The following is a 13,703-nucleotide window of genomic DNA, read 5'->3' on the forward strand; positions in this document are numbered from 1 at the left end:
AATGTTTGGTACTTTGACAATTAACTGCTGCCTGGCTTCCTCGCATTAACATTAATATTATTATGAGACCATGACGTAATTCAGGTTTTAGCAAACGTCTGTCTGCAGTGCTACTGAAACGCACTGCACTCTTGCTATCTTCATAAATTGATAAATTAATAAATAGTTTGTTTAATCATGCACTGTCCAGAGTAGCTTGACACGGTCAAGCTACTCTGGACTCGACAAGGTCTGGTTTATTTTTTATAGGTCACAGCGCTAAAGGGACGATGATAAAGTTCGAGGAAGGCGACGACACGAGCGCTGACTCAGAACTAAAGTTTATTGAAAGGAACGTAACGCATAAATACAATACAAATGCCAACCACGTATCAGCATCAGCGGAGTGACTGCGCGTGTGCAGCAGAGTCATCCAAGTGATGTCAAGAAGCCAGAACACATAGACCATACGCTTGCATCCAGAAAAACAAACAAAACTAAAAAAGGATGCAAAGAAACGTTTTCCTGCGATAATCAGGATGATAATCTCAAATTTAAAAATTCTGGCTTCTTGACATCACTTGGATGACTCTGCTGCACACGCGCAGTAGCTCCGCTGAGGCGTGGTTGACTTTTGTATTGTACTTATTCGTACCTTTCCTTTCAATCAACTTTAGTTATGAGTCGGCGCTCGTGTCGTCGCCTTCTTCGTACTTTGTCCTTGTCCCTTTAGCGCTGTGAACTATCAAAACTGAAACTATCACCAACTAGCCCAAGTTTCCCTTCTTGTGAAGGTCTAATTAGCTTCCCACATCTCTTAACCGACCACCACAACAATGCGCATTCCTGCAGTAGTTCACGGCTCAATGATGCTAGGTTCAGCTTCTTTTGCAGTGTACTGCTTGGCTGCGACATTAGTATGCACGTACCCCGGACAAGTATGTAGAAAGGGGCCGATGCTCGACCCATCTCGTTCTCGGCGACGCACTCGTAGCGACCTTCGTCCCGTGGTTGTACGTTCACCACGCGAAGACCATCTGGGCCCGCGCTGAACCGTCCACCAAGAGGCAGAGGTTCCCCGTCCTTGCGCCAGGACAGGGTTGGCGTCGGATGACCCTCAGCCATGCACAGCACCTCGACGCTGGACCCAGGGTCAGCCTCGGTGTTTGCCGGCGCACTTACGAAATGCGGGGAGGCTGTGTGAGGAGAAGTAGCAGTGGGGAAAATGATGGTTTTTGCCCTTTTTATATATTAAGGCGCGCACGCGATTTTTTCACAGGTATACACAACAGGGATATGCCCCTTGTGAAGCGACTACACTGCCCCACACACATTACTTACCACTGTACAGAGCGGCCAGCCCATGCGGTATCTAGGCTGGTGCGTTCACGACAAGCACTCACAGCGTGGTCTTGGGAGGCGCGGTTTTTAGCGCTGGCACTGGGAAGCCAACTGGTGACCCTAGGCCAAGCCCAGCGAGCCGTCACAGCCAGTGGCGCTGTACGAGAGCGCTCCACCCGTGATTAATCAGGTGCCTCTTCATGCAATAAAGTTTATCACCATATATTAAGGCGAAAGCCTTAGGTGCATTACGAAACGCGAAAAGCGACCGTCGGTGGCGTCGGCGTCAACACGAAGCGGTCCAGGAAGTCACGTGATCACAGATGAACTCATGATGACGTCACAGATCGCCGAAATTCTGACGTCATCATGACGTCACATGCCATGACGTCATCAAATGACATCGTCGCTTGGTAAAATCACACCATCTCCCGTTAAAGGGGACCGTTAGGTGATGCGAAGCAGCGTTTGGGCATGTAGAGCCCGCGTTTCAGAGGGGTAGGGGAAAGGAGGAAAGGGGAGAGGGGAAGTGGAGAGGGGAAAGGGAAGAAGGGAAGTGGATAGGGGAAAGGGGTAAGAGAAAGTGGAGAGGGAGAGGGGAGGGGGAGAAGGGTGTGTGTGGAGATTAGGTGTGTGGAGAGAATTTGCGCATGCGCACTAAGGGTGGTCACGCCGCACATCACCACCGGATTGAACTCCGCTATAAGAGTCTTCACATCTAAAAGGTGAGCCGATCCAGGAGGCAGTGCAGCAAGCAGAAAGATTCACGGAGGGGGGGGGGGGGGGGCGAGGAGGCTCCGTACAATCGACGGAGGAGTACAAGAAGCAGGCTTTCGCCTTTTCGTCCCCTTAGGCGAATGCATAGGGGATCGTCTGACTTTATAGAGCTGATCATAACACGGAAGCGAAACGTCTCTTCATTTAATCAGTTGAGGCATTGCTTCACGTCAACGAATACAAGAACACAAATTGGCGCAGTGTATAATACAACTACGTTGTGGATAATTTTCTTAATATTTACTTTCTAACACATTGTCGAATCACAAGAGCAAAATCTCATTGCGCTGATCGAGAATCTGAAACGTCTAGCTCAAGGCTCTCTTATCCTGAAGCATTCTCAGCACAGAGCTTGTAGAAAGTTATACTGCAATGATAGATTTATTTGCTTCTTGGCAGGAACGTTCCATAATCTCAGGTAAAAGTCATACGCACTGGTGGAAACGCTCCTGCACTACCTTCATAAAATGGAGTGGAATATTATTCATTCACAAGATGTTAACGAAATCAAGCAGTGTGACTAATACACATCTGAAGGGTATGTAGAGTGGCATCTGGTAGCTGTCATGCGTTATTTTGCTACGAAGCAGCGCTTCTTAGTTGTACTGGCGCGCTTGCCTTACACAGATGCCCCATAGTTGAATGTATTTTTCTATTCTAGAAGCCCATATTACCAACTATGATTACGTTTGAGGTAAACCTTCATCATCTGCAGCAGCAGCCTGACTACGCCCACTGCAGGGCAAAGGCCTCTCCCATGTTCTGCCAATCAACCCAGTCCTGTGCTTTCTGCTGCCACGTTATACCCGCAAACTTCTTAATCTGATCTGCCCACGTAACTTTCTGTCTCCCTTTCAAGCGTTTGCCTTCTCTTGGAATCCAGTCATTTACTCTTACTGACCGGCAGTTATCTTGCCTTCGCGCTACATGCCCTGCCCATGTCCATTTCTTCTTCATTTAGACTAAGATGTCCTTAACAGCCGTTTGGTCCCTGACCCACTCTGCTCTCTTCTTGTCCCTTAAGGTTAAACCTATCATTTTCCTTTCCATCGCTCGCTGCGTCGTCCTCAGTTTCAGTTGAACCCTCTTTGTAAGCCTCCAGGTTTTTGCTCTGTAGGTGAGTACCGGTATGATGCAGCTGTTGTATGCCATCCTCTTGAGGGATAGTGGTAAACTACCATTCACGATTTGAGAGTGCTTGCCGAATGGGCTCCGTCCCATCCTTATTATTCTAGTTTCTTCAGTCTCATGATTAGGCTCCGCGGTTAATACCTGTCCTAAGTAGACGTATTCCTTTGCAAATTCCAGTGCCTCGCTAACTATCGCAACGCGCTGTTCTTCTCTGAGACTGTTGCACTTTACCTTAGTTTTCTGCATATTAATTTTCAGACCTACCGTTCTGCTTTCCTTGTCCAATTCAGTAATCATAAGTTGCAATTCGTCTCCGGAGTTACTTATCTTAGTTACTCATTTACCTGAGTAAGGTAAACCTTACTGCTCTCCAATAGTAGAGTGCCTGGAAATCTATGTATACATCGTCCCCATCCTTTCTAAACGCGCACGCGTGCTTGTTACAGCAAAGCTGTACACTTCCGAGATTTGGGGTAAAACCCCAGATCTCGGGAAAAAATAAAATAATAACATAGTGGTCCTTAGGTCTTCATACTTTTATATAAGACGGCTTATATATATTACCCCCTAGAAAAATGTCTTCCCAGCAATCCACTTGTGTTCAGGTGTGAAGCCAACTTCAGGAAGATTGGTGTTCTGTTTCTGTTTTAACTGGCTTGTAAGCTTGGCTTTTGTAAGCAAGCTTTCTCGCATTCTCTGCTGTGGTGAAGCTTACTCACAAATACAAAAGTTTTGCACGCTTGAGCACAATGAAATAAGCTAAACCAGCAGCTTCCGAGTAGCACATTCTAATTATGTTTTCTGCACTAGCTATGGTACAGCCACGTATAATTACGACTCCCGAAGAGCAACGTGCTTCCGAGGAAAGGTAAAGAGAACAGCAACGGGAATTTCAATGACGCCGGCGGGCGACAAACACCGATCGAGATCGTTCACGAAGCTCCGGTGCATGCAGCAAGCCAGATATAAGACGACGTACGTCGCGAAGCGGAGGTTCTGGTCTTGTAGGTGGTCTTGGCGAGCAAATGTCGCTTGGTGTACCCCTCGATGGCGGCGTCATCGTCGATGTGTCGCAGTAGATTCGGCACCGCGGTTTAAACGTTGATGGGCAGGTTCACAACCTTGCCTTTCAATACCAAACGGGCCTCCAACATGCCATATCCGTGTCGCGAGCTAAGCAGCTTTGCTGACCATCCAGCTTCGCATATTGGAATGGCTCACAATTTTTTTGTACCGAAAAAAAAAAGGAAAAGTACGAGTGCATTTGGCGTCATTCCGCACAAAATAACTGAAGTCATTTGGTGACGTCATTTCTGTAACGGAAGTGATATCAGTAAATTTTTTTTGTGGTGCCAGACACTAAACACCTTCGTGTTAAGAAACGCGGAATGTTTCGTTGAGAATAACGTGGAAAACGCATTTACATTCGTTTTTAAAGTGGGGACGTAAATAGCTTTACGTAGATGCGCAATGTGTCGATACAGAAGTTAAAATGCAGGGGGTCTGGCATATTTCACTTGTGTCATTCGCCTCACTAACTCATAGTGGAGACATGTGAGGTTATAAGTTGATCATGCGTCCGCGCTGCTGTATTTGCTTGTCATGATTCGGTACCACCACTGAAGAGGACACCAGGCAAAGGTGGCGAAGCACCACGTTTCACCGTGCGGTCACTGGCGCATCGAATCGCTGTTGTCTCGAACTCCAGTTTCGATTCCTTCCTTACACTGTCACTTGTCCTATAATGCGCTAAGCTTCAAAAAAAAAAAGTGAGGGAGTTGTTGCGTACCACCATATATTGACAACAGTATTAAACCATCAACAATATTTATTGTTGCTAAGTGGAATGCTTTCTCTGAACATTTAGCAGGTGTGTTATATTAGCACAATGACAAGCGAAACGTTAACGAAAAACGAAAGCATACCAGCGGGAATGAACACATGACATGTGACATGTGTAGGGCAACTACAACGCGCAAATGTTGTAGGGCAACTACAAGCAACTGATGTCATTGTCGACATCAACAATGCGTTATTTCCTTTTCTTATTGTCTTCAGTGTCTGAATATCTCAACTTTGATTCCGAATCAGAGTAGTACATCATTTTCACCTCGTTGGACATAAGCGTAAAAGATAAATTAGTTCGAAGATCTAAACTCCTGAATGATCATTTTGCTCGTTTGGATGTAGTGACCATTTCAGGCGTTACACCAACAAGCCCTGTCTCCTATTTTAGCCTAAATTTCTTTATCAGATAGTTTTGGCTTTTCCGTAGACTTCTTACAGTTTACAATTTTACATGTTACCGCAGATGTATACGTCATGAGCCGGGCTGGTAGCGACACCTGGCGCTGCAGAGCCTGACCAGAAACAAACAAAGCTATAATGCCGCAACTTATACGTTTTTACCTAAAGGAGTGCTGACACAATTTTGAGACGTCGTAAAAGGGACCTATTTCGTTTCCTTGGTGTGCAGCGTTAACGCTGTCCAAAAACCGGAGTCAGACAACACGTATGAAATATTTTACTTTTGATTTTAATGTTTTTGTCGCTGAGCATCAGCAAGCCATCCCCACCGCAATGGACATAATTGTGACGAGTCAAGAGAGTTCCACTAAGGCATGCAGCCTAAATCGCAGAAATCACTGTCGGGGTCACTGGACGCCAATTAACTCATCGTTGTTTACATGCACCGCAAGCAGAAGATGGATCTGACGCTGGTACCTTGCGAGTTACTGTCTCCCCTTGACGTCACACTGCCATCACACGTCACTGAGAAGCCGCCCCCTCGATATCGAAACTGAAAGTGTTTTTTTTTTTTTTTGAGGTAGCGTTATTAAACGTATGTTCGGTGCATTCCCAGGTGCCACAACACTCTTCTAAGGCTTCTCGACGCCAGTGCTTTTATTTGGAGCGGCAATCCGAAAATACTTAAAATTCGTGTCAGTACTCCTCTAACTGCACATTAACGTAAGACATGTAAGTTAACAGCTTGTGTAAAGCATTGAAAGTGAGGTAATCATTAGCTCACAGTACTCTCGTTATTTTAATTTTGCATTGTAATTGGACAAAATGCGTCAAGATGTCACTGCCAGCTCAGCCCGTACTGTCTATGGCTCACTTAGGACCTGTTTACCTTCAAGTCACATTACGGCACCGCACATGGCGGTTGGCTTTCCGCCCCTCTCTCAGTGGCTGGTACCAGCGAGAGCGGGGCGAGAGCACAATGAGAGATGGGTGGTGGGCCATCCGCCCGGTGCGGGTTGGCCATGCGGCTTGAGGATAAGCAGGCCATAAGCCGGTATCCGCAAACGCCAAGTTTACAGGCACACTAGACGTCTCTATTCTGGTCGTCTACTTTCGTGTTATACGCACTCACTTTTCGAGTTGACTGAGAGGTCCGCGTGGGCTTCGGAGTAGCCGACGGCGTTCTCGGCGTGACACGTGTAGACACCCTGCGCCTGCCTGGCCACTCCCTGAAGCCGAAGTACCTTGCCACCGTGCAGCACCTTCACGCTTTCCCCGTCCGGAGTTACACGTTGACCTGAGAGAGATGAAAAACGCGTCGCATTAGTACACTTAGATATCCTTAAGAACATCATCATCATCATCATCATCCTTACTGCGCCCACTGCAGGGCAAAGGCCTCTCACATGTGCCGCCAATAAACCCGGTTTCGTGCTTGCTGCGGCCACGGTATCCCCGCAAACTTCGTAATCTCGTCTGCCCACCTAACTTTCTGCCTTCCCCTCGCTGGTATAGCGCGTAGGCAAGATAACCGCTGGGTATTAAGAGTCGCAGACTGGATATTTAAGATGGAGCATCCTAGAGAAGCAAGCGCGTTTCACGGAGGTCGTCACCCACTGTAACACAGAGTCCCTGAGACTCTGTGGCGCAGTAGGATGACCTGTCACTTCCCTTCGAGTAGCCACTCAGGTGTAGGCTACATCCCCTGCATCTCGTATATATATATATATATATATATATATATATATATATATATATATATATATATATATATATATAATATATAATATATTTGCCACCGGTCGAAAGTGGTGGCAATTAAACTTAAGTTGTGTCTATTCTCTTCCGAAGTTCGTTTGGCCTATTGAAAAAGGTTCAGAAATATATATATATATATATATATATATATATATATATATATATATATATATATATATATATATATATTATATATATATATATATATATATACACACAAGGGGCAACCAACGGGGTGTGCGACCTACATATTTGCAAGCACGAATTCAGCAATTTCATCGTAATTCTCTCTATTTCATGTAGAAATATCCGCGGTGCTCGTCACGATTATGATCCTTGGATTTTGCTCGATTCCCATTTGCTCAGAACAGGCTATATAACCAGTCTACACAAAATCACGATGAGCTTCCTTGTTTTCGCGGTTAGTTCTTGCTACTTTCGTACGTTCCCACTTATGATAGGAGGTCTCTGACAGCTCCTTACTTCGTGACATCCTGATCTTGTATATAACGTGTAAAGCCAGTTCATTTGTACGTGTAATTACAACCGATGATCTTCAACCTGGACGATCATTTATGCAACGGCAGAATTGATGCCTCACCTTAGAGAACACTGAAAAAAAAAACCCTAGAAGCACTCCTTATATATCACGGAATCAAAACTTGTCAGGAGAAATGGAGGTGATATGAAATATTCTCGCGTTGAGGTCATACCATCCTTGTACCACGACAGCTCCGGTGCTGGGGAACCTGCACCGCTGCAGATAAACTCTACGTTCTCGCCCTCCAGGACATCTTGCTCACGTGGTTTTTCCAAGAAGTACGGAATCTCTGCGGAAAGAGGAAAGCAAGTTGGCTCGAAACTTGTCCTCTTGCTTGTAACATGCTCTCAAGGCCCTTTCAGTAAGTCAGAAAAAACGAATACATATTTTTATGTGTCAGTAACAACGCAAAACTGTATTTGGCAAAACTCTCACTTTCCAAAAAATCTTAAAGTCATTCATGACCCAGGCTATTAATAAATAAATCTGCCATAACTTTTTGCTTAAACTTGAAAACGTACCTGAAATAGCTCACCAGTATATTTCCATTATATGTCACCTGTAACTATATCACACCTGTTTAATTACCACTGGCTAAACTGTAAATGTCCTGTCTGTGTTCTTTATTACGTTATAGCATTGTATCATTTCCTTTCTCTTATGTTATTTATTTCCCCTCCATCCTCATCTAAGGCAAAACTCCTTCGGGAGAATGTGGGAAAACTGTATCAAAAATAAATAAATAAATAAATAAATAAATAAATAAATAAATAAATTGAGAACTTTCCCGCTTTCACACTTGGCAGCACGCTTGTGCATTCATTGAGAACCTGTAGTCGTATAGAACAGGACTCAACATTACGTTGTACGATTTCTGTAGGTTCAAGTATTTGCATAGCTCAAATATGTTATTTGTACACAGCGAGCTAGCTTTGGGAATGTAGAACGCAGCAAACAAGCGTTTCTCCTACTCACGCTGCACGTCCAGCCTAATGGCAGCGCTGTCTTCGCCGATTGGTGAGGTGGCCGTGCAGCGGTACGTGCCGGCATCGCTGGGGTCAGTGGCCGAGATGAGCAGCATGCCGGCAGTGAGGGACACGTGGTAACGGGCGTGCTGTAGCAGGGGCACACCGTCCCGCTTCCACGTGACCAGTGGCGTAGGCTTTCCCGTGGCCGGACAGCGTAGCGTCACGCTGCGGCCAGCCATGACGGCGACGTCGGACGGCTTGCCCAATATGCGTGGTTTCTCGTAATCTGCGCGACATCGGAGGGAAGAAGCCAGGAAATTGTTGCGGCACTTGGGTCTCTTATGCATGCCGCGTCGTTAGAACGATAGAAAGCTGACATTGTTGGTAAGGATTCCTCATAAACAAGGTAAGGTGTGTAAAAACGAATGCAAGAGACGAGAACCCTTGTGTCCTTTTCTCCTGTGTCCGTGTTCGCACGCCCCACCTTCCTTTATGATGGATGCCGCGTTGCACGTTTTCCACTGAGCAGCATTGTCCTGCAATGCGAACTGCTCTGCAAGTACCGGGAGCTCTTAATCCAGTGTTCTAATCTTTTCATTGGTCATCGTGGCTTGCCACGGCCATCTTCCTGCCCTGAAGTCACACAAGGCCAAGATTTCCCTAACCGAGCATTTGAAAACCCGAACAAAGACTGGACGTCTGCAATTCCCCGCCGCTAGTCCTGAGTTCAAAATCTATGCCTCCTACACGTAGTTAATATGTTCACGTTAGCTTACACGAAAAACAAACAACAAAAAAGAAAATCCATACCGCACACTTACCTTGTCTGTCTACGTAGTTTTCGAAGTTTGCCACTACACTTAGCTGCGCACTTTTGGAGGTCACTGCTCCAGCCGCGTTCTCCGCTCTGCACCGGTAGGCGCCTTCGTGATCTTCCTTGGCCGAGCGAATGACCAGCGTTCCGTCTTCGAGAATATCGATACCACTCCGACCTCCGAAGTAAACGTCGACTCTGTAATGAAAACTACTGTTGCAATGCGTGCTTCTTGGTATGCCATTATTGAATACATTCTTATGTCCTGCATAAAGTGCTAGATATAGCCAGGACACTAGTCCTCCTCGTCTACCTTCCTTGGTATAGCTAGCCTTTTACCCAGGACCTGATTAAAAGAGTAATACTGTAACGCATATAACTAAGGACACAAGTTAAGCGTGTGTCGGTGTGTTTATGTCCCGTACTAGTGTTTCTGTTGGCATGCGCTGCTATGCTATTCAAAGATGCTAGAATGGAAGCACTCAGCCAACGGTGTTGATGTCAATGCAAGTCAGAGCGTGTATTAATGAACTCCCTGAATGGCGGAGCGGGTCGATAACGGCAACACGTTAGTTGCAATATACTATGAAAACAACATTATGGCAGCGAGACATAGACGACCTACCTGTGCAGAGGTAAGTATGAACTCTGCCATCAGTTAACGTGCAAACCATGCATGTCTTTGGTAAGCTAAATATTATACGCATCGTTATGTTGAATAGCAAAGGACAACACGTATATCAAAGCTCTTAGAGCTTAGCCTAAGTATTCTCAAACATTCAGAAATAACTAGCACGTTAAAAAAAGCTATTGTAAGTCGTGATTTTTGAAAACTGTGAGCCCGACCATACAAAACTTTATAAAGAGAAATTATTTTTTGCAATGTAAATGTAGTCCTTTCTGAAGCCTAATACTTAGTACGTTCTTCAATAAGCAAAACTAATCATCGCTTCTTGGTCGTGTAACAGATTACGGCATGTCGAATGGCGCTGTTCAGGGGGTTCCGATGCATCAAGGTGCATAAACTCACACAGAATCAAAACCAAAAGCTTTTGGCCCTGTCAGAAACAGTAGCAGAAGAAATAGCCACCTAGATCCACCTTTCCCCATGATAACATTTTGAAAGAATACTCCACTGCCATGAGAAATGAAAAAGCAATCTTACCATGTCATATCATCACTGGTTAATGCCGCCTGAAGAATAACCTAATCTCACAAAGCCGAACGCATCCCATACGCATCTAGTGAGCGAATAGACGTAGATTTAAGGGTTATAACAGGTGATGCCGGTGAAAGTAACGAGGAAAGACAAGCGAAGTACGATTATGGCTAGAACACACCACCTGTGAGGAGCTCACAGAATGACCGCAGTTTGTGAAATATATGGCACGTATTTTCTTTGTTTCAGTTTTCTCTATATGTCTTTTTCTTTACTTCTTTATTTTCGTTTATTGGTAACCATTATTTTTTTCTGCGCTCCAGAACTTAGATAAATGGAGTAGTTGAGGTGATAAAAATTGGGACAGCCATGCACTAGTGGGACGAAGACGGAGGAAACAACTCAGCTGGTGGCGTTGCCCCCCTCCTTTCCCTCCTACTGCTCACCTTCACTTCCCTTTCCCACCCCTTGCTATGTTATACTATACATGCCTATTCTTGCTGTCTCTTTTTTCTATGCTCTCTCATTGTTGTATCTCTTTTTTGCGTTTGTTTCTTTCTCTCTCTTTCTCTCTGCACTTGTTCTTTCGCCTTCTATTTTTTATCTCTTTCTTCTCTTCCGCTCTGGTTTTCTATTTCTTTTAGATGTGAAGCATCTTATGGCGGAGTTCAATCCGGTGGTGGTGGTGTGCGGCGTGACCACCCTTACTGCGCATGCGCAAGCCCTCTCCACACACCTCTTTCCCCCTCCCCGCGTCCCCGCCCCCTTTCCCCTCCCCTCTCCTACATCATCACCCCTCCCCTTTCCACGCTCCCCCTCTCCACTCTCCCTCTCCCCTCCTCCTCTCCTCACCTTACACTTCCCCCTCTCCACCTCCCCTCTCCCTTCTCTCTTTCCACTTTGCCCCTCTCCACTCCCCGTCTGAAACGCGGGCTCGACATGCCGAAACGCTGCTTCGCATCGCCTCATGGTCCCCTTTAGCGGGAGATGGTATGATTTCTCTTTCTAATTTTTCCTTCTCTCTCTCTGTTTACTCGTTCTCTCTCCAATCAGAGTTATTGCATCCCACGCCGGACAAATCGGCGCACGTGTTCTGGGAGCGAAGCAGAAGACGAAAAAGAGGACGGAAAGAACAGGTGCTGGTTCATGATGACTATAGTTTTCAGGTCACGCCACGCCGTAACAAACCTGAACCTCTCCACAGCAAGCCAGTTGCAACGGAAAAGAACAGAAATATGGCGCGCGCTTGCGCGGCGTGGTGCGCCTATACTGTACCCGTTCTGGGTCCAGTAGATGTCCGGTCGTGGTTCGCCCTCTGCCTTGCACGTCAGGTTGGCGGATTCGCCGAGCTCCACTTCTTGGGGTTGCGGCTCTTGCACAATGCGGGGCCTCTCTGGGAGGGAAGAAATCAATTTTGAGGTCATTTAGTGTTTCACAAAGTGGCCTTTAACGGGAACGAAAATACGAAGCCGTAGCATACACCGCGACGAAAACGATTTGTGAAAGGAGCACTTTTATTTTTTAGGGGCGAAGCTCCTTAAGGCGGCACCCGTTCGTCCCTCGTAGTCGTAGTCGTAGTGAGTAACCAGTCTTACGCTTTGACCTCCAAGGTGGTGCCGGTGGGAGATTTTTCCTGTGCGTTGTTGAACAATAAAAAATTCGCAGCGTTAGCTAAAAGCCGACTTCTTCTGTCTCTCATTCCCATTAGCAGCCATTCTTTACCTCCAAGGTAGTGCCTGGTGAGATTTCTCCTGTGCGTGATTAAACAATAAAAATTTTGTTCAAAACGCCGTTGATTGATGAAATAAACCAACGAAAGACGCCAGATGTTCTGTAAAAGCAAAACGAAAGAACGCCAGATGTTTCTAAAGCAAAACGAAAAGGCGCCAGCTGCCTAACGAAAGACGCCAGATGTTTTCTAAAGCAATGGTTTTCTAAACAATGAAAATTCATAGCGTACATGTAAAATTAAAGTGAGCGGCAAGTCGTCATAACTCATCGAACCTTTAGTATAAACGCGCCCGATCTCACGTCGGTGATGATGTACTGGGCAGAATTCACGGAAGATTCACGGTTTACCGATGAACCTCCGCAGCTTCGCCCACTCATCATCATTCACTCCGTGGATATGCTGTGATTTTTTTGGATGTTGCAAAGAGGTGGCTACACATGCAAACGCGCAGCCGCAGGTATATAAAACACTCTTTAACTCCTTTAAATGAAACGATTTTCTTAAAACCATTCCATAGCACGCTACACAGTCATTAGAAGGGAGATGTTTGCTAAATGAATGGTTGCCTGCCTTCACAAAGGAATGAAGGCAGTTTAATACACATTTGCCTAAATTTATACCGATTTAGGCAGAAGAAATAGGTTATTCTCAGGACCCAGTTCAAGGTTCCAAGATAGATCGAAGATTTTCGAGGCCATTACTGTTGCAATATTCCTGCACAGTGTGCGCTAAATCAGTCGAGCGAATCGCAAGAATATATATGGTCATATGCAAGTCTTGACGTTATCAGTGCTACAGTTTTAGACCAGATAATTATTTCTGCCGTTGTACCTGCAATAACCATGATGTCATTATGAGCTACACCGTGGCGTGGGACTCCGGATTGACTTCGACCACCTGGGGTGCTTTATAAGAGTACTGACACAAAATTTTTAAGACGAGATAACTTGTGCGATAGATATGCGAGGACACACACGCATCATCTACCAAATATTAAAATTTAAAATCAATTTTAAAGTGCTCTCGCGCTACTGCACGCGAAACGCGCCTTCGGTTTTCGGGTAAACAACTAACCGCCCCCTGCGTCACGAGTTTGTGTTGGCTGCCCCGATCCTTGCGAGCGCTCGCTCCTAGCTGACCTTCTCAACGGAATGAGGGGGCACGCATGCACGGGAGTAAAAAGGCTGACGTCCTTTCCTCGGCAGTGCATTTTAGAGGGGTCACGCACGTTTACAACTCCTCATAGGCGATTATAG

General features: G+C 45.8%; 1 protein-coding gene across 6 annotated transcripts in view; it reads right to left on the reverse strand.

The window, feature by feature from the left end:
* The window catches only part of LOC119371776 (peroxidasin homolog), an 88,978-nt gene that overhangs the window by 26,533 nt on the left and 48,742 nt on the right, over positions 1 to 13,703 (reverse strand). For all 6 annotated transcript variants that reach the window (XM_049419908.1, XM_049419907.1, XM_049419909.1 and 3 more), the window contains 6 exons: positions 11,991 to 12,108; positions 9,564 to 9,754; positions 8,750 to 9,028; positions 7,947 to 8,063; positions 6,608 to 6,772; positions 909 to 1,175 (listed from right to left, as the gene is read on the reverse strand). In XM_049419908.1, the coding sequence (XP_049275865.1) occupies positions 909 to 1,175; positions 6,608 to 6,772; positions 7,947 to 8,063; positions 8,750 to 9,028; positions 9,564 to 9,754; positions 11,991 to 12,108 (1,137 nt within the window). The remainder of the gene's footprint in view (positions 1 to 908; positions 1,176 to 6,607; positions 6,773 to 7,946; positions 8,064 to 8,749; positions 9,029 to 9,563; positions 9,755 to 11,990; positions 12,109 to 13,703) is intronic.

This window comes from Rhipicephalus sanguineus, chromosome 10 (genome assembly GCF_013339695.2).
Source record: "Rhipicephalus sanguineus isolate Rsan-2018 chromosome 10, BIME_Rsan_1.4, whole genome shotgun sequence".
Taxonomy (NCBI): domain Eukaryota; kingdom Metazoa; phylum Arthropoda; class Arachnida; order Ixodida; family Ixodidae; genus Rhipicephalus; species Rhipicephalus sanguineus.